Genomic DNA, 27,414 nt, shown 5'->3' with positions numbered 1-27,414 from the left:
AATTAATACATAGATACATAGGGCATTAAGGCATGGTAAACTGAATTATTTCTCCTCCTCCTCCTCCTCCTCCTCCTTCGCCTTCCTAGCATTTTCCTGCTATTGCAGGGTCTGCTTTTTGGATCCTGAAATGCCACTTTGCCCAATCGTCCGCATCCTCAGGGTGCAGACCCTCAATTTGCATTTATTGATGGTGTCTTGCCATCTCTGTTTTGGTCGCCCATGTGGCCGCCGGCCATCAATTTTAAGATGGTAAACTATTTTGGTGACTGGAAGTTTCTGCTCTAAGGACATGTCCATACCAACGAAGCTGGCTGACGCTGAGTTTGAACAGCAGGGCATATGACTGCATAATTAATACATAAATATATAGGGCATTAAGGCATGGTAAATTGAATATGCCTCCACAAAAGTTCAGACTGATGGTAATTTCTCATAACATTTCTCTCAAAGGGACCCAAAAAATCTTTTTGGGTTCTGACCTGCGACTGTAAACAGGGAAGTATCAAATAGGCCAGTCACTCTCTTTGGCTTGGTGGTTGGTAACTTCCAATGGCATCAGGAGTTTGTCTGAAGATACCTCAGCTCCACTCCTAAGCTCTGAAGCTCACTATCCTCTCAGCCTGCTTTACCCTTCCCTAACCCACATAACTTCGTCCAGATATGTGGGGAGTGCTGTACTGTCTGGGCAAGGAGAAGAACAAGATAGAAATATGATAAATAACAAAGTCCCATCAGAAATGACACCTGCATAAGACAGAAGTCTTATGGGGTTTTCTACAGTTGATTTAGCTAGCAGATGCAGAAAACCAGTTCATCTCCAATCACAAAGGGACATAGATTTCTCAAACCATACAGCAACTAGTATTACAATTTTTGGCAGTGCTACCTGTTGCCAAATTACTTTTCCTATATTATTTTTCTTTCCTCACTACAGGGAGTAATTGGAGATGCTTAATTACCTGAAAATGGCAGTTTTAACAGCAAACAAAATAAGTGGAATAGTTTTAGCATAACCTAGATCCCCTTGGAAAAGCCTCCTCTTTCCCCACAGTTTTCCCTTTAGACCAGCATGGCTGGCTGGGGAATTCTGGGAGTTGAAGTCCACACATCTTTAAGTTGCCAAGGTTGAGAGACCCTGCTTTAGACAAAGGAAGGGAATAACAGAATGCGTAATGCTTCCCATGCTCTTGCTTCCCACTTCCCCAAAACAGCCACTTTGCCTTCCATGTTGAGATGCAGCTTCAGAAGTCAAGGTCTCTACTTTCCTAAGAGCCTTAAAACTAACATTCTTCTTCCCATCCCCAGGTGCCCTTTTGATTTGAGTTAATGCAGGTAGGAAGTAGGAGAGACAGTCATGGAAAAACAGAAAGGTGAATGTGGATTATTTAACACTTTTGGTTCTGCAAGCTCCTTCTCAATCATTTTTGTTTTTTTAACCTAGCTAAACTGTGGTAAGGTGATGCAATTTGCGAATGAGAAAGAAGGAATTGGTTGCAGGAGATAGGATGGAAAGAAGGTCAAAATTGGCAAGATGGCAGATGCCATGGATGCCATCTGGTCTGCTTTGACCTTCTCCTGCAGATATCACTGATTTGTAAGAGGGACTTCACAAGTGCAAAAATAAAAGCAAACCCTCCATTCCTGATCAGCCAGTTTCCTCACACAAACTCCTTTCTGCAACTTTGCCACAGTAAACACAAATTTGGCTATTTCCTTCTCTTCTTCCCTTGGTAAATAGATCTTAGAACAGAAAGTACCAACATTCATCAGCTTTTGACGAAGCAGCCAAAGATTTCCTTCCTTTTCCTATCAATTAAAGCTCTGTTATAGTTCCTCAGGCATACTGTAGGTCAGTCAGTCTTGGAAGATTCCCAGAAGTGAATGGATGAAATGACCCTCAAGCTGAAAGGATGCCCCAACACCATGTTGGGCCTGCCCACTGACTGCTTCTCTGAGACTTTGCCAGTTCGGGCAGAGCTACTGGAAAGGCAAATTGGCTGCGAGAGCAGTTCACACATTGACTGCAAGAAGCCAGGACCATTATGGCTTTGGAAGTCACAGGCGTGATGCTAGCTTCTCAAGCCCTCCCATTCTTTCTCAGACTGTGCATTTCCCACACTGACCTAAAAGTCAAGGATAACCAACTAGTGGATGAGAAACCACCTCCCTATATGCTCTGCCTTCCATAGGCATGATGGGACCTAGCAAGGAGCACCTGCCCCATCACAGAAAGCTTCAGAGCTTGGAGGGCCCTTCTAAACTAGTGATTTCAGGAGCGGTTATGTCACTGCTCAGGAAGCTGTGCCAAAACTAAGGGGCAGTGCGGGGGCATCTGATCTCTTACTCTTTGGGGAAAAGTCTGGACAGAATCAAAGGTTCATCCATTTGCCTTGTAGTTTCCTAATAGTAAATGAAAGCAGTCGCAATGTTGTCCTACATGTTATTAATCACCAGGGAATGTCCCAACAGGCAAAGAAAAATTGGTGGCATTCCAAATTCCTTCCACATTATGGCACATTATATATAAAACAGCACTGCTCTTTCAAAAATAATATCATAGTAGATTTATTATAGAAAGGAGGTCATTCTATCAGCCCATTTTAGCCTTCAAGGGAGTCCATTAAAATGTATGGGGAGGACATGTGTTAATGGTTTCCGCCTCACTTCCTTGCTAGATAAGGAGGGCTTATTCCAATGTTGGCTGTGTTTGTGCATTGTGCTAAACTGTGATGTACCAACCAGTATTTTCTGAAATAAGTCAAAATTGGTTGGGTTACTATATTGTGCTAATTCAAAACTTGTGACTTATAAACCAGAATTCGTAGGTTCACTACAAGCTTACTCCAAAGAAGGACAGACATATTTTGGCTTAGCAATGAACCCATTGTTGTAAGTACTCCCAGCTGACCATACTTTATAGATTCAACCTTTCCCAGCCTGGTGCTTTCTAGACATTTGGACTAAAAGTGAAACCTCCCTTGAGTGAAGTTCAGTTTCTCCAAATCCAGAACTTAAGCCAGCATAGCTCTTGGCCACACTGTTCTTTTCCCAGTACAGTGCCCACCATATGTGTTACAACTTCAACTCTCAATATTTCAGTGAGAATTCTGGACTTGTAGCTTCAACACATCTGAAGAGCACCGGGACAGTGCTCTTCAGATGTGTTGAAGCTACAAATCCAGAATTCTGACTCTGACTCTGAAGAAACTGCTCCAGCTGAACCTGTGGAATGTCAGCCTCAGGAGAGACAAAGCCAAGAATCACTTGAAGCTGGGTGATGACATAAGGCCTCCCAGCCTTCGTACCTGGCAAGTCGAGCAGAGAGCTGAGCAAAGACGTTCCATGAGGCTCCTTGCCAAGCAAGGGAGTAGATCCCTTGATTAAAGACAGCTGGCTGCAGCCTGATTTAAGAGGCAGCTCTGAGCCATGTCCCCTTGTTGGAAACATCTGCCTGATTCTCTGCTCTGGTGTATCATTCCTGGGAATCCTGCTCATGAATCTCTGACCCTAGTCTGGCTGACAAACCTGACTTGGCTCTCTGAACTTTGCACTGGATTTTGACTACTCTTCTGTGTGCTCCTGTTGAAAATGAAACCACCCAAACAGGCTTCCTTTCTGAGAGACTTTGTTGATTGACATTTCTTCCCTTGTCTGCTGTTATCTACTCAGCCTTGAGTAAATTGCTTTCCTCACCTAGCAACTGTGTGTGTGTGAATTTGAGACCTGAAAGAGGACAAGCACTAGGAGAGGAGAGGCTGATCTAGGCTGCTAACAGAAACTACAATAGCAGGGCCAGACAAAGAGACTGAAATGGCTTGCAGCAAAGGCTGAGACACCTCTCCAAAGTAATCAGATTACACAGAGCTCTGTTTTTGAATACCTCGCCACTGCTCCAGTATGTGGCTATCTTGCTCCGCATAATGGTAGAGCCATATTTCTATTCTGCTTGGGTCTTGTTCCTTCCTTATTTGTAAAATAAACAGTGCACAACTAAGTCTATATTCACCCCACCTCCCCCCAAAAACCCCTGCAATACAAGTCGACCCAGCCTAGATTAATGCCCACCATAATTAACTAGTGCTGAAAGCTCAGTGGAATAAGGTAATTGTTACCACCTTACAGAGTGAAAGAAAGGGCAAAACTAAACATTCCTCTCCTAGAACCAGTTCTAAAGCACAGGGGCCACAACAGAAAGGACTGCCATCTCACTCTCACTTCATATATTTCTTGGAGGGTGAGGAGAGAAACTCTCAGCAGACCCTCTTGAGATGTTTGGGCTGGATGGGCAGATTCCATTTTGGCAAGGTGGTGCTTGATGTAATCTGGTGCTATATTTAACCCAATACTTCCGTCCAATAACCAGAATTTTCCTGCTGTTGTAGTAAAAACAATAAAAGCAATAGACTGGTAAATATCACCAGGAAAATATCACAATAAAAAAAAATCAAGCCATTTTAATGCATGCTGTTGTTTTGTTTTGTTTTAAACTTAACGATAAAAGTCCTGGAAGAATAGAATTGTCTTGGCCTGTATCAAAATAAGATTGAGATGGATGCATGTCTTCGTAGAAATGCCATTCCCTCAAGGCTCTGCAAATGAGTATTGCTTGCAGCAAGTGATGATCACAACGATGCCTTCTATGCATGAAACCACCACCACAGATAGATCTTATGTATTACATCACTCCATTTCAAACAGTCCATTTTTCACTAGGGCAGCTGCAAATCATCCAGTAATAACAGCAATCCCGCAGCAGATATACATGGCTAATTGAATCTCCAGATTGTGAAATGTCTGGGAATGTAAAACAGGTGAAAACCACAGACCCTAGATCAAACTTGTTTTTAGTATTATCTTCATTAGCTGAGCATCAGAGCACTGAATGGTGTCCTCCAATCAGTAAAATGTAAGTCGCCAGAAATACAGCCTGAAGAGCTATGTTGTCTTCTGCTAAGCCCCAAGCCAAGAGAAAGAAAATCTATGACCTGCCATGGTCACCTAAAGCCACCCAGCACCTATTTTGCAGCCACCAGAGTACCCAAATAGCATAAAAACTTGGTAGCAAAAAAATACTTGAGTTCCACAGTTTTTTAAAATTTTCTTTTTCTTTCTTAAATAATTATCATTTTTGCTAGTATAAGGTACAGATGAGACATATTTTGCCCCTTGAATCTCCATCCTTTTGGTCATTCTGTGTGGGTCATTTAAAAAGAAAAGTAAGTGCAGCCCCACTTCAGCCCCAAAATGTTTGCCTGCCCCTGTCCAAGTGAAGGATGGAGATTATATGACCCTCCTCGTGTTGCTGAACAACTCCCAACATCAATCACCAGTGACTCTGCTGGCTCAGGCTGCATCATAGCACTGCTATGTCTTTAATCTTTGGTCAGTCATTTCTGCACTACTGAATTAACATGGTGCCATCAACCTCCTTGTTCCTGGCACACAAAAATGTCACCGGTAAATCTGCTACCATGGCCAATCTCTTAAGTCGCCTCTATTACATCTCATTCAAGTCACTGCTGAATTGGGTTGTCCTGATTTGTGGGTGTACCAGTTATCCTAGGCAAGGTGATTGATTTTCTCCTCTGGCTTTGCTGCTGTTCCCCTTTAGCAGGTCTCCAGCCTGCAGGAAATCTTCTACCAATTGGAGCACAGCAGCATGAACCGGAAGGTTCTGATGTTATTGTGCAGTTCTAAGACTCTGCCTCGGCTTCTCTAGGCTGATGTGTCTTGGGTGTGTGTGTGTGTGATTGATTATAGGGAAACTAGCAAGTAAGCAACGAAAGTCAAATTCAGCCCAGGATGTTGCACTGACAAAAAGTAGGACTCATCATCTAAGATAAAGACTACCAAGTGATACCATTTCAATACAGAGTTGTGTAAATACACTCCATCCACTTCCATACCTGAAAGCAACTTCTCTCAAGGCTTCCAACTCATAGAAGAAAGAAGAGTAGACCTCCACTCTTCTTTCTTCTATGAGGTTGGAAGTCTTGAGAGAAGCTGCTTTCAAACGTAGGGCTGAAGGAGATGATCGATACGAAAGGAACACAGAAAACATAGTGCTGATGATGGAACAAACAGCTGCATTGGAGGCCAATTACTTCCAGAGAGGAAGGAGTATTCCTGCACCTTCTAATAAACCAAAACACCCTCTTGTCACAGCTGCATGAGGTCACTTTCATTTCCATGATAATTTATTTATTTATCAAATTTGTCACTGCCCATCTCCTCCAACCGGAGGGACTCTGGGCGGTTTACCATAGAAATACTGGCTAGAGAACTATTATTTTTATGCAAGTTGAAACTGTGGTAGAACAATGATAGATTTGGAAGAGTAGAGAAAGGTTTTTTATTCCAGTACAGTATATGAAGTTATGGCATAAGGCTGTTTCATGCATGGGCTGGGGATGAAATGAGCCCTATCTAGAGCAGTCAAAGTAAATCTAGTGTAAGTTGCAAGTGGGAATAGGAAGGATGTATAAACTGGAAAGAATTGGTGCTTAGAAGACTACAAAGGTTTCAGGCACTCCTGCCTTCCATCAGCAATACCATGATACATCAGATAGCAATCTGCCAGTTGATAGGGTAATTGGGTGAAGTGCCTTGGTTCTTTCCCCTGCTCCAAAGCTTGATATAATAAGACGAATAAGAGTTGACTTTGACAAATTCCAGATGTCTGGAATGTTTCTTGGGGGGTGGGAGGGGAAGAACAAGCAAACAGCAGGAATGCTCCGAAGGAAGGGAGAGAGAATCAGAATCACATCTGCAAGCATTAGGACATTCAGACATAAAGAAAAACTCTCTAATAGCAGTGTAACTTATGGAAGGGAGTTATCTTCTTGGATTGCTGTAGAAGTTCAAAAACATTAAAAGACAGCCCAGCTGGAAGTGAATCGTGGGATGGGTAGGAATGGAGTTGGATCTAACTATCAGGAACTGCTAAGAGATTCCATTTCTGAGCCAAGAGTAACATTCACTTGCTGAATGTATGGCATGAAAAAGGAGGAGAGATGGATACTAGGTTGGTGCGTGTGTATCAATATTCATGCACAAACCTTGGATAGCAGGATAGAAGGCTTTCCAATGGTAACTAAGCAAGCTGTGTTTCCCACTATGTGTTTATGCACACGACCTCTGTGGTAATACTACCCTGCGTTAGTCTATCAAATAATGTACTGTGGTTTTCAGAAGGGATCTGCACTGGATGACAGACAACTGTCCATACAACTCCTTGTATATGTATTGTAGGTGAGAAAAATCTGGAAGGCAATCATTTATACAAACTCATCAAGAGAGGACTTGATGAGTGAAATATTTCTACTATCTGAAAAGAAACTAGAGTATGCCCTTCCTTCACCTCCTCATTTCCAATGTTATGTTTAATTTTGAATGAAAACCAAATAATCATAATGCTTTTAACATTAATAACACTGGAGTTGGGCGGCCAATAAATTTAAAATCATAATCATATCCTAAACTATAACTAATAGTTTAGGAAATCTATAGAATATCCACTTTTCCTGTCTTCTATTTTCAATACTTTAAGGTATCTAAATAATAAAATGTTAAGAATTTAAGTATATTATATAAGTATCAGTGTATTGAAATAACATATTGTATCAATCTTTATACGAACACAATAAAAAGGGGAAAAAAAAGAGGACTTTGCTTCCCCGCTCTTTGCAGTGCACCAAATGGCTCTCATCTGAATGTTTGCTTCTTAGTATGGTGGAATATTTTCAATTTTACTTCCTCAACTTTCTCTCCAAAGGTGGGAGAGAGCTCATTGCTCATTTGATGCTGAAGACAGGACATGTTATTATCCTGCCTTGTCAAATGTTAGAATGTCACACAATAAGTAAAATATGGAGCTTCTTTGTTCAGACTAAAACAACTCTCCCATGCTCAGGTTTCAGGCCATGTTTTGCCACAAATGGTCTCAAGGGGGCATTGTGGAAAAGACCGCAGAGTTATGTATTTTTGGAGCCCAAGAGAATGATACTCTAATTCTTACCAAACTCAGAAGATACAAGGAGCTTCTGCCCCCAAATCCAAATAGGTAAGAATTAGGCTCTGTAAAACAGAAGGCCACGGGCAGAGGCCTTGCTCCGTCTCATGCCAGGAGGAGGCCAAGTCAGCTTTTGCAAGAGCAGAAATATACTGTATATTTTATCCTTGAGCTAACAAGAAGCCAAACAAGAAGTAGAGAGGAGTAGCATGGCAGGATGGTCAGAGAGAAAATAGCATTAGCAGAACTTGGGTTGGGTGATTTGAAGTCAGTCAGCAAGAATGCTGGACTCTCATCCTGGGTGACTTTGGCCCATTTGTTCTCAGCCCAACCTACCTCACAAGACTGGTGGTGTATGGAAAAATAGGACGAAGGAATACCTGAATGAAAGATGGGATATACATAAATCTAGTAAATAAATAAATAAAATGTTTTAACCGTGAGAAAACAATCAGGCTCATATACTGTGCTAAGTCAAAATGTGAATTGATTGTTTGTGATTAGCAAGGTGTGGAATGATTCCAGCTATTGCCATTCAGAAACCATAAGTTATGGCTTAGTGTATTGTACAACCAGGCATGCTGCAACATATGGCTCACCTGTCACTGGTGGGGTTTGCACGATCTACTTATTCTGCTATGAACATAGCTGATTCTTTGGAACACAGCAATCCTATTGTCAGCTTTGTGAGGTAGTCCAGACAAGGAGCACACCCAGAAGAACTAGGTTTGTAAGGTTTGTAGGTTGTAAGGTTGTAAGGTTACATTAACAGAATCTTGCAGGTCTGAAAGTACATCTCTCCCCAGTCACTTTTAGAATTCAAAACCCATGAAACTAGGGAGGGTCCCTTCTGAGACATTTGCCATGCCCACATTCCTTCTGCCTCTTATCCAACCGTTCCTCTGGCTGCAGCTCTTCCCATCTCCCAAGGTCATTCCCACATACCATTACACCTATGAATATTTTGGAGTCCCATTGAATACAGCACAACTGCAAGTCAAATCTATTCCTGTTAGATCCGAGGAAGGGGAAGGATCTATGACTGACATGAAGTTGCACTGGAAAGGCATTGCTCTAAAGCATATAACCACTACCATAATATGGAGATGTCCGCAGGTTGAGATTCATCGCAAGCACCGTACTCTGTACATTGTTAAAGAAACGCTGCTTTGTAAAAACTACAAATGTATTAAAAACTCAAGGGAACGTGAATTAAAGAATCCACACACACACAAACACACACCCAACAAACAATAAAAAAACCCTCCAAGAGGGAGTCCAGCACTATCAGCCTGATAGAGACATTTGAAGGGAACCTGGTTCAATGTTTCCCTCCTTTGGGAAAGTCAGTAAAAAAGAACAAGAGAAGCAGCCAAGTTAGACAACAGTCACGGCTGTTGCAATGACGGCGCTCCCAAGATTTGGCAAGATTCGCATGCAGCAGACAGGCACAGCTTTGCCCAAAGAGCACATAGTACTTACAGATGCCTTCATTATCTCATGCAGCCTAATTGGCTTTCCAGTGAAACATCTTTATCAGGCCCCCTCCCCAGTTCCCCTAGCCTACGGGAGGTGTGATGCATTGTTTTAGCAACCAAGGAACCAGTTTCTCCTCTTGAGATTATCAGCTTGCGAAGACAGACTCCCGCACCTCCACCCGCGCGCCCTCACACTTCGCTCACAATGCGTGGGTGGGTGGCTGGCTGGGGGGGAATCTGCCACGCATTTCGGGAGAATTCCAGCACAGAAGCCACTTTGCATATACCTCTGAGGAATACTGCCGGGAAACCGCTACACTGTAAATTGTCTCAAAGACGCACTTAACGTATTTAAAGAGCAATTATGGTATGTTAAATGAACACCAATCAACTGTAAAAACAGCAGTTACAGGGGTTTAATAGGTATATAACGGAGGAACCCTCACTACCCTTCAATTAATTCTAAATCACACAAGAAGTGTAAGTTGAATGCTTATTGCTTATTAATACATAAAACATGTGTGGCATGTTAAAACATTTAATTAGCATTTTAATAGCAAGCTGAACATTAAATATCAAATTATTGCCAAAGCACTTGTTGATCCATTTAATCAGCATTTTAGTGGACCTCTGGCACGTGCACTAAGGTCAGCGTGCAAATAAGGCGCTGTACATGGGCATTAATAAGAGTTACACCCCCAGTCTTCCTCCTTTTGAGGTTGCAGCTTAACTCAAGGCTGGTTCTGGCGGCACAGCAGAAGCAGACTGGCCCCACAGGGCAGTGGCCATCGGGCAGCAGATGCTAGTGATGGCTGGACACAGCAACAGCCCCCTGGCTCCTTCTGTGGAACTCTCCGGACATTTTCTTCTGGGGGAGAATAAACCTTTGTGCACCTCACAATCTGCCTCATCCTGAGATCTGGCCTGAGATGGTGTCTCATCAGCAGTGTCAAACCCAAATGCTATGTACTCAGCTTTTGCTCCTGGAACGGGGGAGGGACCATCATCTTGTCGTCCTCAGATGGCAAAATGTCTGGATCGCAAGAGCGGAGGTCATAGCATGGCATGGATGGCACGTGGAGTCAGGCTCAAATGATTTTGTAGCTTTCAGCAAGCCTGGTGCTATTAGATGGTCTCATCAGAGAACTGCCAAGAGTTTACTACAGTACTGCTGATTTCCTTGCTGTTTTCTGGCATCCAATGAATATCCAGAGGTAGCCATTTTATGTGTCTAATTAATTAATTTACTTAAAAGATCTGTACAGTTGCCCATCTTATATAACATAACCCTGGGTGGCTTTCAACAGTACTAAAAGAATAAAAACAATTATAAAAGCATAAAAAACAACAAAATCAGAACACACCCAGCATCCTAAACACAGCACACACAGGCATATGTTATCAACTATAGAGCTTCTCTGGGCTCCAGCCTTACATCGCTCCAAAGCTTGTGGGAAAAGTCAGATCTTTATAGCTTTCCGAAAGGCCGTGAGGGTGGGGCCCTGCCTGATCTCAGGGGGAAGGGTGTTCCAAAGGGTAAGGGCCACTAGCAAGAAGGCATGCTGCCTAGGTCCACTAGGTGGCAATGTTTGAGGGATGGGACCTGGAGGGCAGCTGCCCTGTCAGATCGAGTGGAGCAGGCAGACATCTCACGGAAAGGTGGTCCCTCAAGTATCCTGGCCCTGTGCCTTTTGGGTTTTGAAAGGGGATAACCAGCACCTTGAATAGTGCCCAGAAAGAAACTGGAAGCCAGTGCAGCTTCTGCAGCAGTGGTGCAACATGGCCAAACTGTGAGGCTCCCAAAACTGTGCATATTGCTGCATCCTGGATCAGCTGTAGTTTTCTGATGGTCCTCAAGAGCAACCCCAGGTAGAGTGCATTGCAGTAATCCGACCAGGAAGAGACCAGGGTGTGAGTGACCATGAGCAAGGCCATCATCAAGCAAGCACTGTCTCCATTCAGCTCCTTCTCTACCTAGATGGAAATTAATGAGAACAGGGAAACATAGGGTGGTGACTGGAGTTCTTAAGGCTGAGGGCCCTCTCAAATATGAAGCTGGCTGTGATTTCCATAGTACAATGCTCACATTAAGAAGACCTAAAGGATCAGGTTGGGAGCAGCTCCTCCTGGAGAAAATCTATCTATGCAATTGCTAAGAGCTGACACCAACCTGATGGCCCATAATCAATCAACAAACATAAACCTATATGAGCTCACTCTAGAGAAAGTCTCATTGAAGTCAATGTTCTTGATTCCAAGCAAGTATGCTTAGGACTTCTGGTGCTATTCAGATACAAAATGCTGCCACAGTCTATTCCCACTGAAGGAGGATTTAGATGAGAGCATGACAGCCCCTGCATGTGTTGTTGTTGTTGTTGTTGTTAGTTGCCGTTGAGTCATTTATGGCTCATGGCGACCCTGTGTATAACAGAATGAAATGCTGTCCGGTCATGCGCCATGTGCCTGACTGTTCCAATGTCTGCATCCATTGTTGCGGTAACTGTATCAATCCATCACATTGAAGGTCTTCCTCTTTTCCGCTGGCCCTCGACTTACCAAACATGCTGTCCTTTTCAAGCGATCGGTCTTTCCTGACGACGTGCCCAAAGTATGAGAGTCTAAGCCTAGTTATTTTTTAGGCTTTTCTAGAACATTCTGGTTGTATTTCTTCTAAAACTGAGTTGTTTGCTCTTCTGGCAGTCCATGGTATTTTCAATAATCTTTGCCAACACCACAATTCAAATGCATCAATTCTTCTTCTATCTTCCTTTTTTAATGTCCAACTTTCACAGGCGTATGTGGCAATTGAGAAGACCATGGCATGAGTCAGACGCACCTTTGTTTTTAAACTGACATCTTTACTTCTGAAAACTTTAGATAGGTCTTTGATGGCAGATTTTCCCAGCATGATACGTCATTTGATTGATTTCTTGATTACTACTTCCCTTGGCATTGATCGTTGATCCGAGTAGACTGAAATTGTTGACGACTTCAATTTCTTCTCCATTTCTTCTGACATTGTTTATCGGTCCATTTGTGAGTACCTTTGTCTTCTTCACATTCAGGTGTAGTCTGTATTGCTGACTACAATCTTTGATTTTCATCTTTCACCTGCACTTGTAGCAGGCTGTATACCTTCAATGAAGTAGAAGGTAAGACTTGGCTAATTGCTTCTGCTCACTGCGAGTGAGGATGCTAGAAAAATGCCTAGATTCCACAGTTACAGGAGGCTCATCACACAGTTCTCTGGGGTCCCTGGTAGGGATGTTTATCTGTAAATGGAAGATCTCTTCAAATGTAGGGAAGGAACTTTGTTTTCTTTTAGGATCAGTATGGAAGTTTAACTGCAAGACTCTGTTGGTAATAATTCAGATCAAACATAGTGCAATCAAATGCATCTTGGCCTCCTCTCTCAGCCTCCAGTGTCCATAAGATGCTGCTAGTGCAGCAACAGGGTTTTTCTTCAAACCATGAGCATCAGGGCTGTGGAAATAATCTAGAGAAGGACATTTAGAGCACAAACCTGTTTGCAACTCTTTAAAACATTTCTCAGGATTTCATGTCTGCCTTCTGCAGCTCCCACCTGGTTCCAGAAAAGATATGGCTGCTTTAAATAGTCAAGGCTTATTTAAACAAAACACCTTTCCTGAATCTATTCTGAAGCCTTAAGGTTTTGAACAGCCTTAATATAAACCCACCACCTATCTAAATCATTTGTTGGCTTCATGAAATTTGGTGCAAATGACATTTGGGATACGGCCCAACTACAGGACAAATATGTTTGAGATCTGACTTTAAAAAAAAAGTATTTTCAAATATTGGCAGTCCATTTATTATTTTGAAATGAAGCCTTTTCTTTAAAAAAAAATGAGATGGAGCTGAGGCATTTTTCTGTTTCTTTTTTCTTTTTCACAAAACACCAATACCATGAACAATGGTAAAGTGAAAAGGCCTGTTTAAAAGTGGAATGAACTTTTGGCATCGTCTCTGGCTCATTCTCTGAATGAAGATAATTTGCCCTGATGAGGAAGGAAAGTGATGCCTTTGTTACCGTTCCAGTTGAATCATGCTGTTATCTTCTGTGATTTATTGAAGCCATTATTGAAATTATAGTGCAAGTTACATACAGGATGGAGCAAAGAAGAAGAGAAGAAATTAAAAGAGAAGGAAAGAGAGAGACTGTTAGTTCATGAGAGAGAAAAACGAAGGGAGAGAATTAAGTGCGAAATGAGAGACCAAGCCAGAACATACAGATCGTGTTATGTTCTCTGTTCTAAAGTTGGCCCTCCTAACGTCAGGGAGTCTCTGAGCATGTGCAGAGTGCATATCATCTCAGAGCAGGAAGTCTAGCAAAACTACTTGGAGCAGTCTTATCAATTAAAAGAACCCCTTCAGGCAGAGTTTGAAGTGGCTCTGTGAGAGGAGGAGGCTAGGAAGAAATGAAATCAAAGGCCCTGTCAGAAGCTGAGATGGCAGGTGGAGACCAACCTTTGCTATCAGGAGAAAGAATAAAGAAAAGGCAGAGAGAAGTAAAAGAATGAAGAGAAGGCAAAAGACAATGAAAAGGGAACATGAGGTTTTAAGGACAGGCTTTCCTCCTTCCAGGGGCTCTTACCCACCAACATTTTGCAGACCGATTAGAGCTGGGGAAAACCTGGACCCAGTTCCGCGGCGGTTCAAAGAAAGCACCATCTTGCAGCAGGCCCCTGAAGCAGCCATGCTCCCCTCCTCCTCACTGGACGCGAGACATGGCACCAGGCGGCTTCTTTTTGGAGGCAGCTCCGAGGCGTCTTTGTGGGTCGCTGGCCTCGATGTGAAGCCGCTGCCCAAGGCTGACCGGCCGTGGCTCAAGACTGCGCAGAGCCTAATGGACCTGGGCCAAGACCCTCCAAAAGGGTTAGCCATTTTCTCTTTATAGTGAATAGTGAACCCCTCCCCCCCACCCGCCATAGTAAGAATTCACTTTTTTGGTATCACTTTGCCGAGACGTTGTCCCGGAGGCAGCAGAGCTGCTGCATTTAGCTGGGCAGGTGAGGCCATGTCAACAGACAGCCTTCCAGATGTGCAGGAACATCTGGAGGCCTCCCTCATTATTGGCTGGTCAGGCTGGTAGTTGTCCTGAGTCCCTGGAGAGCTGCGCGTTGAAGGATGGCCTAAAGAGCTAAGCCATCGGGTGCCTCACTATGGTTTATTGAATAAATCATGGCTGCAATGACTGGGGACCGTGCCCAATGGGAGTTGGATAGGCTGACCATACGTACCGTTTTGATCAGGACAGTCCCCTTTTTTTAACATTTCCCAACCGTCCCGTCGTTTTAATATTAATATCATTTTTGTCCCATTTTTTAAAAAACGTTGGAGCTGTTATTGTTAGAATGCAGTCTGAGCTTTGAAGCAAGGGCAGGAAAAGTGCTGAGCTCTGCAGCAACGGCAGAACAGAGCCCAGCTTGACAGTTGGGAAGAGCGCCAAAAAGAAAGCAAGCCCATTGGCTGCTATCTCCAAACAGCACAAAGAAAAAAGAATAAAAGGTCGGGAAAATGAGGAATGGGTTGTTGGGGACAACCGTTCTTCAGGCTCAGCTTCCAGACCTCGCCTCTTGACTCCAGTCGAATCCAGAACCGGGAAGACCTTCCCAGCCTTGCACAGCCGGACCCCCAGACAAGCCTGCCTTGCTGCGCCTTCGCTGCCCACTGCTGCTTCCAGTCCTGCCCTGCTGAACCAGCCTGCTGCCCCAGGCTGCCTTCCTGCACCCCCTCCGATCACTGCTGTTGCCTCCAAGGGCTACCTGGCTGGAGCTCTGTTCCTGGCCCTGCTGGCTTCTGTGCCAGTCCGAGTGCCTGCCTTGTACCTAGCGTGGACTGGACTCATATTTTTTTTATAGCTTGAAGTCTATGCCAAAGACAAAGAGGTGAACCAGCAGTTTTAATGACAATCTCCAGAACGAATTCAAATTTATTAAACTGGACAAACTGTGCAGTGATGGAACAAAAGTGGTATGCCAACATTGTAATATCCATTTTTCCATTGCTCGTGGAGGTAGAAATGACATCAACCAACATTTACGTAGCCAGAAACGTAAGTATGCTGAAAAGACTCTGGCTTCAGTTAAAAACATCAGTTCGTTTAGGAGACGTGAGGGTGATAGTGAAAGCGATTCAGTCCCCCTCCACGTCTACCTGATTTTTTGTATAAGTTCTGTCACTGAAGAATAACTGTTAGCTCAATATGTTCATGTAATAAAACTTTTTCATTTTAATGAAAACAAAAATCTTTTTCTATAAACAGCAATCTGTTTAAGGACCAGCAAATGGATCTTAAAAACCCTTTAAAACTTTTTTTATCGTCTTACTTTTTCATGAAGACAGAATATTACATAAGTTTAACCCCGTCCCGTTTTGCCATCCCAATGTCCCGTTTTTGTCTCAAGGAAATATGGTCAGCCTAGAGTTGGAGGAGATTTAGGCCCGATGGGGGGAGATCCTGAACAATGAGGTCAGGAAGAAATGTTGGTGATCAAAAGCTCATTAGCGGAAACCATTTATAAAATGGTCATTTCTTGTGACACCGGCATTCTTGCCTGGGTGAGCTGATCAATGTATTGAAGGTTTTGTATAAGCAAGCCTGGATGTCTTCAGAAATTGGGGGGAATAGATGGGGGAGGAGGCAAAGCTGCATTGTAACACACACCACCTTTACTGACCTGTCTTTCTTTTAAGTGTGGTGGTGGATAATTTGGGGAAACTTACATTTCCCCCCTCCCAATACGGCAACTCCATGGGATTTGTCTGGAAAAAAGTTCCGTATTCTAAAATAGAATAAAGAAAGCGGTCTAATACACAGCTGGACCCTGATGTGCTGAGCTCAAAATTGTCCTCGCTGACTACTAGATGTTCTGAGGGATTTCAGGCCGGAATCTTTTCCAGTTCTGTTGAACTCTTAGGAAGCAGAAGTCAAACTGGGAAATAATTGAATTGCAACTCACATTGTCTTGCAGGAGTTATTCTAGTTCACGGTCTCCCAGTTTCTAGCCTGGTGCCTTAACCATTACACCAATCTGACTCTTTTGAGGGCTATTAGTTATCTAAAACTGAAGACTAGGGAATTGGGTTTTATTCCCCAAGGAATTTCCCCTTTTCTCTGTTCCTAATCCAAGCACGGGTGAGCATTTTTTTATATGTGCAGAAATTGAGTAGTTTTGATGTTTTCCGTATAACTGCCCATCCACACAAAGGAAAGTGTTACCTTCCAAATTTTTGCTTCCTGTGGGTCTGTTCAGGACCAAAAAACAAAAGGCCTAAAAGTGTCATTCTCAACCTGCATTTTCAAGATTGGACACAGCAACGTTTCTCTTCAAGCACAACAGTGATGGATAGAAACTGACAGCTTGGACTGGACCCACTTGATTTGATACAAAAAACTGATCAGAATTTTCCTCTTAATCCAATTACTCTGTAGTGTAAATTGAATTAAGCCACAGTATCTGTAACAAACGGGGTGGGGGAAGAGGTGGAGGGTGGATGCATTAAGTTAATTACTAATAGGGTTGCCAGGTTGCAGCCTGAAAATCATGTTCCCTCTCTCCCAGCCTCCAGCTGCAGAATTAAAATACAGCTGTGGGCCTTCAGTTCTCTAACTCTTGCCCACATTCCCTTTTCATCCATCGGAGTTTGCTCCAGCAAACAGGACAGGAAGATGGCAAAGGAACAGAGGAAAGAATTGGACCAAAAAAAAAAAAAAGGCAGGCAGACCGACAAGCATAGTTTGCTCCCTTAAATCTTCCCTTTCCTTTTAAAAATGCTACTTAATGCTAGTTTCCTCAACTTGGCACCCTCAGATGTGCTGGACTCCAACTCCCATCATGGTAACACATTGGCTCTGCTGGCTGGAGATGTTGGGATTTATAAACCAGCACATTTGGAAGCCCTGACCTAATGCAAAAAACAGGGCTTCCATTTTGGTGCTAAATATTTTCTGTGGAAGTGAAAATATTTTCCAAATGTTCTGTGGGTTTTTGCTCCATTTAATTTAATAAACTAAAAAAAATAGATATCAAGGTTCAAATGACAGCACATAACATTCAACCCCCCCAAATACATATTTTTTTAAGTTTGCATTTTAAAATGCTGAGGAACAAATTAATTTTTTACTTCTCCAGCAACATTTTTCTTTCTTAATTGAAATTTATGTATAATCCATCATCAAGAACTTAATCCGTGTTAAATATTGGTTCTGGAAAGCAAAAGGAAGCATAATGTCCATCAATTTATAAAAGATTAAGGAGTCAAATGAATATAATTAATCAAATAGAGCTTATTGAGCAATTAAAAGTTAATAGCCCACATTGGCACACCCAAATCCATAAGCTCAGCAAGTAGAGGGACAATAAATTCCTCCTATACATGAAGTCCATCAGAATTCTCAGCTACTGAATTGATTAGTGCTTGATGACTAAAATCTAATGGCTCTTTACAGTTTATTCTGCCCCCAAAAGACAACTTTCCAGGTTTTCTCTGAGATAATAAGGAAAATTAAAAGTGTCATCTCTTCAATTACATATCCCATGTCTCCAAAGTAGGACAAATGCTACTCGGGTAGTAGTATCAGTATGGTTTCTGCAAGGGGAAGGCTGACCTCTCCAGCTTTTGGGAATTCCTTATTTTGAAATGATGTAATTGGGCTTCCCAAATGCTGCCCCAAGGCCCCTCACCTCTGAGATTCCTGAGACGAATCATGAGTTAAGGGATTGGCTCTGCCTAATCACTCTTTAGAACAATTTCAGAAGCAGAGATAGCAATAATTAGATTCCACTGAGCAATGAAGTTCCATAGTCTGTCTCGGAATTTAACTTGGTCATAAACGCTGGGAGCAATGAGTTATATAAGGTTTGGGTGAACCCCACATTATTCTTGCTAGTGGAAAAAAAATCAAGTTATCAAGAGTCCACAAATTATGTATTAATTCACAAATTAAGTAGATCAATGGACAACAAAAATGGTGAGGTGGGATTCAGTGACAAAGGGATGCACATTGACAGAAGCAATTCCTCCACTTAATTACATTTCAGAGCAATCCTAAACATGTTTAATCAGAAGAAAATCCCAGTGCATTGACTAAATCTCAGTCCTTGTACTTGTGCCAAGATGCTTTGATGCTTACTGTGGAATGCTATGTATATTAATTTCCCTGCTGTTGACTTGAAGGGCTGCCCACCCATCCTTGAGTGAGCAGAAAACAATACTGGCATGAAAGATGCTGTCCCCATCACCAGCTCCTTTACTGCCTCTCTTCTCAACCGCTGTCCATCACCTGACTTTTCTTCAAGGTAATAGGTAATAAAGTCTAACAGATTTTACCCACTGTGAGACTGCCCTTGGTAGAAACACTGCTTTAATACTGGTAGAGCTGAGGATGATTTAAAGTGTCTCACTGGTGGGTAGGGATGAGATGAAGGAGGCAACATCATGGAGAAGCAGCTGAAGAAAAGAGATTGCCGTGGCATCTCTGTGCTGCTGTTAGGGGCAGGTGGGGAAATAGGTGGGTCAAAAGAACACTACAGCTTATTAGAAGATAAAATTTCCAGTGCAGCAGCACTTTTATACAAACCCACAGTGCAATCCTATTTGGAATATTCTCTATAATCTTAATTGCCTCATCTCAGAAAGATGTCCTTCTGGAGAGAGAAGAGAGAAAGACAGCCAGAATAATCAGAACTGAAAAACCTTAGCTCCCAAGGAACAGCTAAAATTCATTGTTTTTTTAAAATTAGAAATGGAGGATTAAAGAATGAGTGTTAATAGATGTGGAAGGTACATCTTGTCTTCCTTACAGTCAGGGAGTAAGCAATGATGAAGAAAAGGCAATGTATGAAGCAGTGTGTGGCTGCGGGTGAAGCAGAAATGGTTTGAAGGAGAGAAAGATACGGAGAGGTATAAGGAATGGTGTTGGTACAAACTAGATTTAGCTTTTGTTTAAATCTCATGCCTCTATTTATTTATATATCTGGCTCCCTCTTTCTTACTCCATTTGTGTTTTCAATATCATCGCTCACCCTGAAAGGAAGAGGGTGATGGGTAAGTATGGATGCATGTCATAGTATTTGAGGTTATCCAGTGAAATAAATGAGCAGGAAATGCACAGCAGATCACTTATTTGCCCCAGGATGTATTACGGGTCACTAAGTCAGAGGAGTTTAAAAGAGGATTGGGCAAGGTTCTTGTAGTAACTCTGCTGGTAGTAATTATGATGGCCATAGAATCTAGGGCTCTGCGAAGCATGTTAGGGTAAGCGAAGCACCCCTCCTCCAAGCATTCAAGCAGTGTCCTTTGGAAGCTTTGCCCAGCTCTTTCAAAGGCTGACCCTGGCGCTCTGCATATCCTTGCTTTCCTTGCCTCTCCAGCAGAAGGCTTCTCTGTGCATCCACGTGATCACAAAGACAGCCCGAGCATTGCAGAAGACACCACTTTGCTTCAAGGAGTGTGTGCTTTGCTTGGCCTAGCCTAGGACAAGTTGCTAAGCACTTATTTTGAATACTCTGCACAGCCTAACTAGAGTCGTCATGTTCCAAGAGAGAATGTCACGGAATTCCAGTCGCAGAACTGATGGGGAAGAAGGGTATTGATCTGAGGACTAAGGATGGACATGCCAGGAACCATAGGATTTACTGGAATTTTCTCCCAAAGCTGAAGACGAATCCATCCTTGGAAGAAGATTTGCCACCCAACCCTCATATTTTTGCTTCATCCATTAGCAATGGAGCCATTAGGTGGAAAAGATGGAAAGCACTCCAGCTCCAGTTCAGTAGCCTCAACCCCACTGTTTGAAATGAAGATTTTCCTTTCCTTGAAACCCCCCCCCCCCGACAGCATTCTAAAATAATCATTAAAAACCAGCTGTTGGGAAGGGGATCGAGAGGTCCAAGGATGTCTTTTCTTTGGAGCTGCTGAGGTCGGTGTGCGCTGGCTGGACTGTCCGACCCGAGTGCACTTTCTTCATTCCAGAAGCACATTTCTTGTGCTGTCATTAGATTTGGCTGAGGTTGGGTGGGACTTTATGACATGATGCCCTTAGGGAATGTGAATAGGCCCATTCCCTTTGCATTGCCCAGTGCCTTGCCCTCTTCCAATCCACCTCAACAATTCTCATTCCATTTGCTTTTGTTACTGCTACGATGCTCAGAGCAGAGTTCTTCAAACTTGGTAACTTTAAGGTGTGTGGACTGGGGAATTCTTGGAGTTGAAGTCTACACATCTTAAAAGTTGCCAAGTTTGAAAAAACATGGGCTGAGAATGCAGGTGGAACAACAGCAACCAGGAGGAACTGCTCTAGAAGCTCTGGAGATTTAGAAGGTACCCAGAGATGCTGACCCTTGATGTTAGTTCCCAAGGTTTGTTTTATTCTAACACTGTATTTCTATTTATTATAAAAAGCCTCGTGTGGCGCAGAGTGGTAGGTGGCAGAATTGCAACCAAAACTCTCCCCGCGACCTGAGTTCGATCCCAGCGGAAGCTGGATTCTCGGGTAGCCGGCTCAGGTCGACTCAGCCTTCTATCCTTCTGAGGTCGGTAAAATGAGCACCCAGCTTGCTGGGGAAGGTGACACCTGGGGAAGGCAATGGCAAACCACCCCACTCTATAGTCTGCCAAGAAAACGTCACAAAAGCGGTGTCCCCCCAAAGGGTCAGACATGACTCGGTGCTTGCCCAGGGGACCTTTCACCTTCACCATAGTTGTAAAAATACTTTTGTATATGTATATAAAAAAAAAAATGTACTGCATGTATTAGTACTTTGCCAGTATTTTACAACTGCCAGCCTTCTCAACTTTTTTCTATACTTATTCCATACTTACACCCATATTTAATGAGTGTAATGGGTATTTAATTCTACACTGTTGGAGATTATGAGGTTGGAGAAGACTGCTGGTTTAATTTTTACTTCTAAGTGTAAGTTGCATTAAGTCATCTAATTTCTTCTCAGTTATAATGGCTCTATAGATACAAGCTTCTAGATGGTGGATGTTACTAAACTAGCTATACATAACAAGGCTAGTTAACAAACCAGCTAACTAGCAAAAACTAGTTTACTTTTACCAAGTTCTCTTTGGTAAAAGTAAGGCTAGCAGATCTGGGATCACTAGAGGGTGGCAAGAGAAGATATGGGCCATCTGCATTTTTGCATAGCCATCTTCTTGTCTGTAGGCAAGTCCATCTCTTTCCTGAGAACAAATCACATGCTTATACACAGAATTCTGACTCATAGATACTGATACTAAAGGTAATTAATTTCCTCCTTGAATCTGAAGTATGCAAGACTACATACTTTTTAATGTAATATTCGTACATATTGATGTATGAATACAATTGGATCAACACAGCAACTCCTGCTTTTTGAGTGCCTTGAGTATCTCTTTGCAGTTATGAGGGTGATGAAGTAACCTTGCGACCAATCCTTGCATTTACAACCTTCGCAGGTCTATAAAGCAAAGGACAGCAGAAGTAAGATCATAAGGACAGTTGCAGTTTCACTTAAGTGACCACTTTGCTTAACAGTCGAGTTGCCAGTCCCAATTGGGGTCTCTCCCAATCTATCCAGTCTCCTTTTCCAAGCTGGCATTTTTCAGAAGTGTTGCGACTACAGTATAGTCCTCCACAATCACACTCAGTAAGGTTAATGGAGGGTAACAGATTAGAGAAAACTAAGCTAAATTAACATTACCTTCCTATTGCAGATGACGTAGGATAAATGACCATTTATCTAGTTAGTAGAAGTCATGGCGAGAAATGCATTACTCATGGTGAGATTTTTCAGGCCATTGTGTTATCGTGGCTAGAGTTTCAGGCTAAAGCTAGAAGGCTTTTATTCAAATCTCCGGCTAGCCATAAAACTCATTGCATGACCTTTCACTATTTATTTGGCAATTTTTCAGTATACATCTCAAGTTTATAGTTACAGTAAAATGGGAGGTGTGCCACCATGAGTTCATTAGACAAAATGCAGGAAATAAATGGACTTTCATGTTAATTGTAACAGTTTACCAACCTAAGAACCATCTGTAATCCATTCTTCCATTAATCATGGTTGGACTATGGGAGAAGGGCATACCAGCACTCTCCTTGGCAGATTTTTTCACCCTTCAATCCAATGATCTACCCTTTTCATCTCAAGAGAGTGTTACGTGCAACTTCTTTTGCCGTTAAAATAGGCAGACTTCAAAGTACTTTAATTAGTATGAGACATCACCTAAGTATAGTTTCATGTATTGCCTATAACCCTTTTATATTATTTTAGAAAAAATAATTATTTATTTAAAAAAGAACACTTCAGAGCAGTGTTTTTCGAACTTGACAATTCAGAATTGAAGAGTCCACACATCATAAAGGTGCCAAGTTTGAAACACACTGCTTTAGAGGAAGGGAGGAAAAGCAACACAATACAGTATACAAATGCTCTTTTTTCATGCTTAAAAAACGCCCCAAGCCCAAATACTCCAAGTTTCTTTTGACTGTACTTTTCTGCTAGACCTTGAACACCCGCACGGTCCAGTGTTCCTTCAATTCTCTCTTTGGGTTGGGACAACACCCCCCACAGCCCCACTTAGCATGGCCAATGGTTAGGGATAATGGGAGTTGTTGTCCAACATCTAGAGAGGGTCCCTATCCCAATGGTCCTTAACTGCCCCAGAATAAAGCATTTACTCTTGTTCTTATTCTTCTATTCTTATCACTGCTTCTCTGCTCCCAGTAGATTTTTCCTTCTCTGAATATTAACTCTGCAGGTTCATAATTAACAGCAAAGTTTAAACAAGCAAACGGCAAGAGGATTCGCTGAAAGCCCTTCAAGATGGCACCCAAGTGGTATGGGAACAATAGTAAGGAGATTCGAATTAGAGCATCCTTCCTCACCGTTTCCTGAATTTGGGGGACATTCCCAGGACATCCAGGCAGCATAGCCATCGAGCTAGAACATCACGTGACAATTCCTCCCTGCCCCCAAGTCATATTAGATGGCATTAGAAGTGGAGTTTGAACAGCTAAGCTGACGCAATATGCCATTTTCATTTGAGAAGCCTGCTGGAACATACCTCTATGGGCATCTGCCAGGGTTATAGTGCATTCGTTTCTCTTATTAGGAAAACCTGTTTTCACTAATCTGGATAACCGACCACCGGCAAGAACTGCGTAGGTATTGCCATCAATTAAATAATTAAATCAATTAATTAAATGTTAGCTAAATGACTTTCAAGCCTGCTAAGATCCATGGGAGTGGAATGGGTGATGTCTCTTCAGGAAAAAAAAAATATCCATGGAATTCCATGAGATTAACTCCGAAGGACGGACTTAATTTTCACAGGATTAAAACGAAAAGTATCGATAAACTTCTAAAAAGTTCAAAGTAATCCGACCAAACTTTTCCCTAGGAGAAAATAGCTGAGACCTGACAATTATTAAAAAGTACTTGCCTTTCAATGATTATAACAATGACATCAAATTCAAGAACCTCCCCCAATATTTCAGTTCTGAAACAAGACAAAAGGCAAAGCATGCCTTAACTTGAGAGAACCATACGCACACTTCTGTTTGAAAATTTTTTATTCGTTTTCTTTTGCCTTAAAAAAGTTATCAGTGCAACATTTCAGAACGTCCACGCCTCACCCACCAAACACTGAGCAGTAGTTAATTTTAATTAGGAAATACTGAGTTCTGAAGCCAGTGGGTTATCATTTTGCTATTTATTTCCTTCTCTCAAACTCTGAAAAAAGTCCTCTGTATAAATTAAACAAATAAAAAAAGGATGTTATTCTCAATCCTAGGTCATCATTACAGCCAACAGAATCATAATAATGCATCTAAAATGTGTGTCCACAATATATCAAGGGATACATTTGGGAGGGGAAAAAAAACACAAGAAAAAATATGACATTCTAGACTTGTTAAAAAGGATAATGGTCCCATATATTTATTAACAGGTTAGCAAAAAACAAAACAAAACAAAAAAAACAAAACAAAAAAAATCCAATGGATTACAATATTTACATGTTATTTGAAAAATAAAGTAGTGATAAAAGCATGTCACAATCATTTCATTTTTTTTTCTTTTTCATTTTTGGTAACCATTACAAACATCCAATCCAGGTATGGAACTGTTTAAATACATTTGATATGAGGCCAATTAAAAAGAAAACATTCAGACACAAAATGCTTATTTATACTTCTCCTTCCAATGTGTTCTCCACATGACTCTCCCTCCCCTCCAAATAATTAAGAAATAAAAACCAAAAGAAAACCAAAAGAAAACAGAAAGCCCACCCTCACAAACGATGAATCTGCAAAATTAAAACATCATGCTTTTTCAAGTAGCGTTTACTCCACAAATGCAATGGTGTTCTTTTTCTTTTAACCTCTTTTACGCCATCCATTTGAGGAGAACTTGTGTGTGGATATAAGCTTCTCAGCAGCCTCCTGTCTTCCATCCCTCCCCCACCCATTCCCTCAAAGTTTTTTTTAAAAAATAATAAAAAAAAGGATAAGGAAAAACAAAAGCAAAGCAACCCAAAGAGACACATGCATTTCTAAAACTAGATTTCACTCAAGTACTTTCTACTTTTGGAAAGTAACCCCTTTGTTCACTATCAGACCATTCTTCCTGGGCCTGGACCTTCTGCTTCAGGTTCATGCAAGATATCCCAACATTTTTACATGAAAAAGGAACTCAAAACACAACTTCTGTTCCTATTTAGGCTCTGCTGTTCCCCCTCATGTGAAGAATGGGAGGTGGTGCAATGATTTCACTCCCTCCTTGAAGTCCACAAAGTGTAGATCTCTAGGCTCCGAATATTGCAGAACTGGGTTACCTGAACTTTAGAACTATGTGGTTATCAATTCCCTCCCTCCGACCCTCCATGTACCAAAACAAGACACACCACATTAAAAAAGAAGGCGACCGTTCTTAAGTAACCAAAATAATAACCAGTGAAAGATGTTCAGTTGGACAAGCAACAGAATGATTCTGAGGACCCATTTGATCGGTCCACAACCTGCATAGCTGTGCTGTAAGTTTGGTTCTTTAGTTAAAGGGTTTTTTTGTTTTTGAGTTTCTTTAAAAAAGTTACTTCTTTGATATCTCCACATGTTTAAAACTAAATAATTAATAATGATAATCTATTCACAAGAATTTCTCCTTCCCAGCCCTATCTCATTGGGTGAGCAAAGGAGAAATGTGGGGGAAATAACATTACTTTACATGGAAAAAAATTAATTGTGCTGTATTTGTAATCCCTCAGGCTGAGCCGACGTAGACATGGGACAAAACAAGAACGGCACAGAGTCAATCACATGAGACTTAAAAAAAAAAAAAAAAAACCCAACCAACCAACCAACCCAACGCCCTAAAATCATAGCTGAACGCTAACAAACAGCTTACCTGGAATAAAAGATGACAAGTCACAGACAGGTATCTAGGAATTCTCTTTTTTGTTTTGTTTTTTTACTAAAATAATTAAAAAAATCACAGTATTTTAAGAAATAAAACCCCCACAGGGATTTTTGAGCACAATTTTGTTTTCCTTTCTTTTAAAACTTTGTGGTTTTTCTTCCATTCACCATCTTGCCCAGCAGTCTGTCTCTCTCTATATATTTAACCACAATGACAACAGGTAGTACTCACAAATGCAGAGATTTGTTTTGTTTTTTTAATTTCCCTTGGTTAATTCTGAGGTACTAGGAAACAGGTGACTGTTTTAAGCAAAAGCAGTTTTTAACTTTCTTTTTTTTCTTTTTTCTTTTTTTTGTCACTCTGGAAAAGCATAATATGTATATTAAAACTAGAAAAAAAAGGCGCCCCAAAGTTGGGCGCTGAAGGTTGTCCCCTGCACTCTTCCATCCTTGGGACGCTTCCATCGTCGAAAGAATCCAAAAGTCTCCACGGTGGAGCACAAAGGCAAAATGCGGGACGCGTCTGGGAATTTGCTTCTTGAAGTCCAAATGACCGTAACTTCCCATTGTCAAGATCCAGAAGAGTCGTGCGGGTGTCACGGAGCCACGTATTCCACCATCCTCAATTAAATAAATTTAATCTATGTACACACACGCACACACGCGCACACACACACACAGGTACCAGTGCTTTGAAAATAGATCATTCGGTCCTAAAAGCAGCTTTGATTCTTCCTTGTCCCCCTCCCCGCCCCCTCCCCATTCATCACTGTTCAAGTAGGTTGTCTGAAATCACACCAGGTGCTCATTCACTTTTGACCTCTGCCATCTCTGGGAGTGATTTATTATTATCAGCAGCAGCAGCGATACAGATGGCAGCTTCGTTCTTGTGGGAAAAGTCCACCAGTCTCTCCGGGCTGCTCCCCAACTGTTCCGCCAGTGGTACCTTAACCTTCTCCTCCACATTCTCTTTGGCCTGGCTTTCGTCACTGATCACCCGGTTGGTTTCATTCACTGCCCTGGAGATTGAGACACGAGGGGAAAGGTGACGATTTCAACACCACAGGGATCTATCAGCCCTTCTTGTTCGGTAGAGCCAACCTGACTTAGAAATTTGGAAGAGCAAAGTCATGCTCGTCTGTAGGAATAACTTAGCAAGTCGTATGGCCTCATCATGGAATTCTCGGAGCCTGGGAACGAGAGGGTAGGTTGGCAATACAGGGCAAAATGGGTACAGGTGGATCTTCCATTTGTATCTCCCAAATGGCTAGCCAGCTCCCCCATAAATCCAAAGACAGGTAGAGGAACAAAGGCAACAAGGAGGACCTGCCTTAATGCACTCTCTGATTTTGGGGGTGATGGGGGATGACTAAAGCACACAGATATTTGTTTCCAAAATTTTGTGACTTAAGTCCTTTCTACTTTCAGAAAGGCTGACTAATCAGACTTTGTGAGAATATAGCTTTCTTCAGGACTTAACAGTAACTGGCCAA

At 42.0% G+C, this 27,414-nt stretch overlaps 1 protein-coding gene across 6 annotated transcripts in view; it reads right to left on the bottom strand.

Annotated features, from left to right (window-relative positions):
- Nucleotides 1–24,061: 24,061 nt before the first annotated feature.
- The window catches only part of ZNF462 (zinc finger protein 462), a 146,800-nt gene continuing 143,447 nt past the window's right edge, over nucleotides 24,062–27,414 (bottom strand). For all 6 annotated transcript variants that reach the window (XM_063294929.1, XM_063294924.1, XM_063294925.1 and 3 more), the window contains one exon: nucleotides 24,062–26,940. In XM_063294929.1, the coding sequence (XP_063150999.1) occupies nucleotides 26,727–26,940 (214 nt within the window). In that variant the 3' untranslated portion in view covers nucleotides 24,062–26,726. The remainder of the gene's footprint in view (nucleotides 26,941–27,414) is intronic.

Source organism: Candoia aspera, chromosome 2 (genome assembly GCF_035149785.1).
Source record: "Candoia aspera isolate rCanAsp1 chromosome 2, rCanAsp1.hap2, whole genome shotgun sequence".
In the NCBI taxonomy this organism is placed as follows: domain Eukaryota; kingdom Metazoa; phylum Chordata; class Lepidosauria; order Squamata; family Boidae; genus Candoia; species Candoia aspera.
This window is presented reverse-complemented; position numbering and strand designations above follow the sequence as displayed.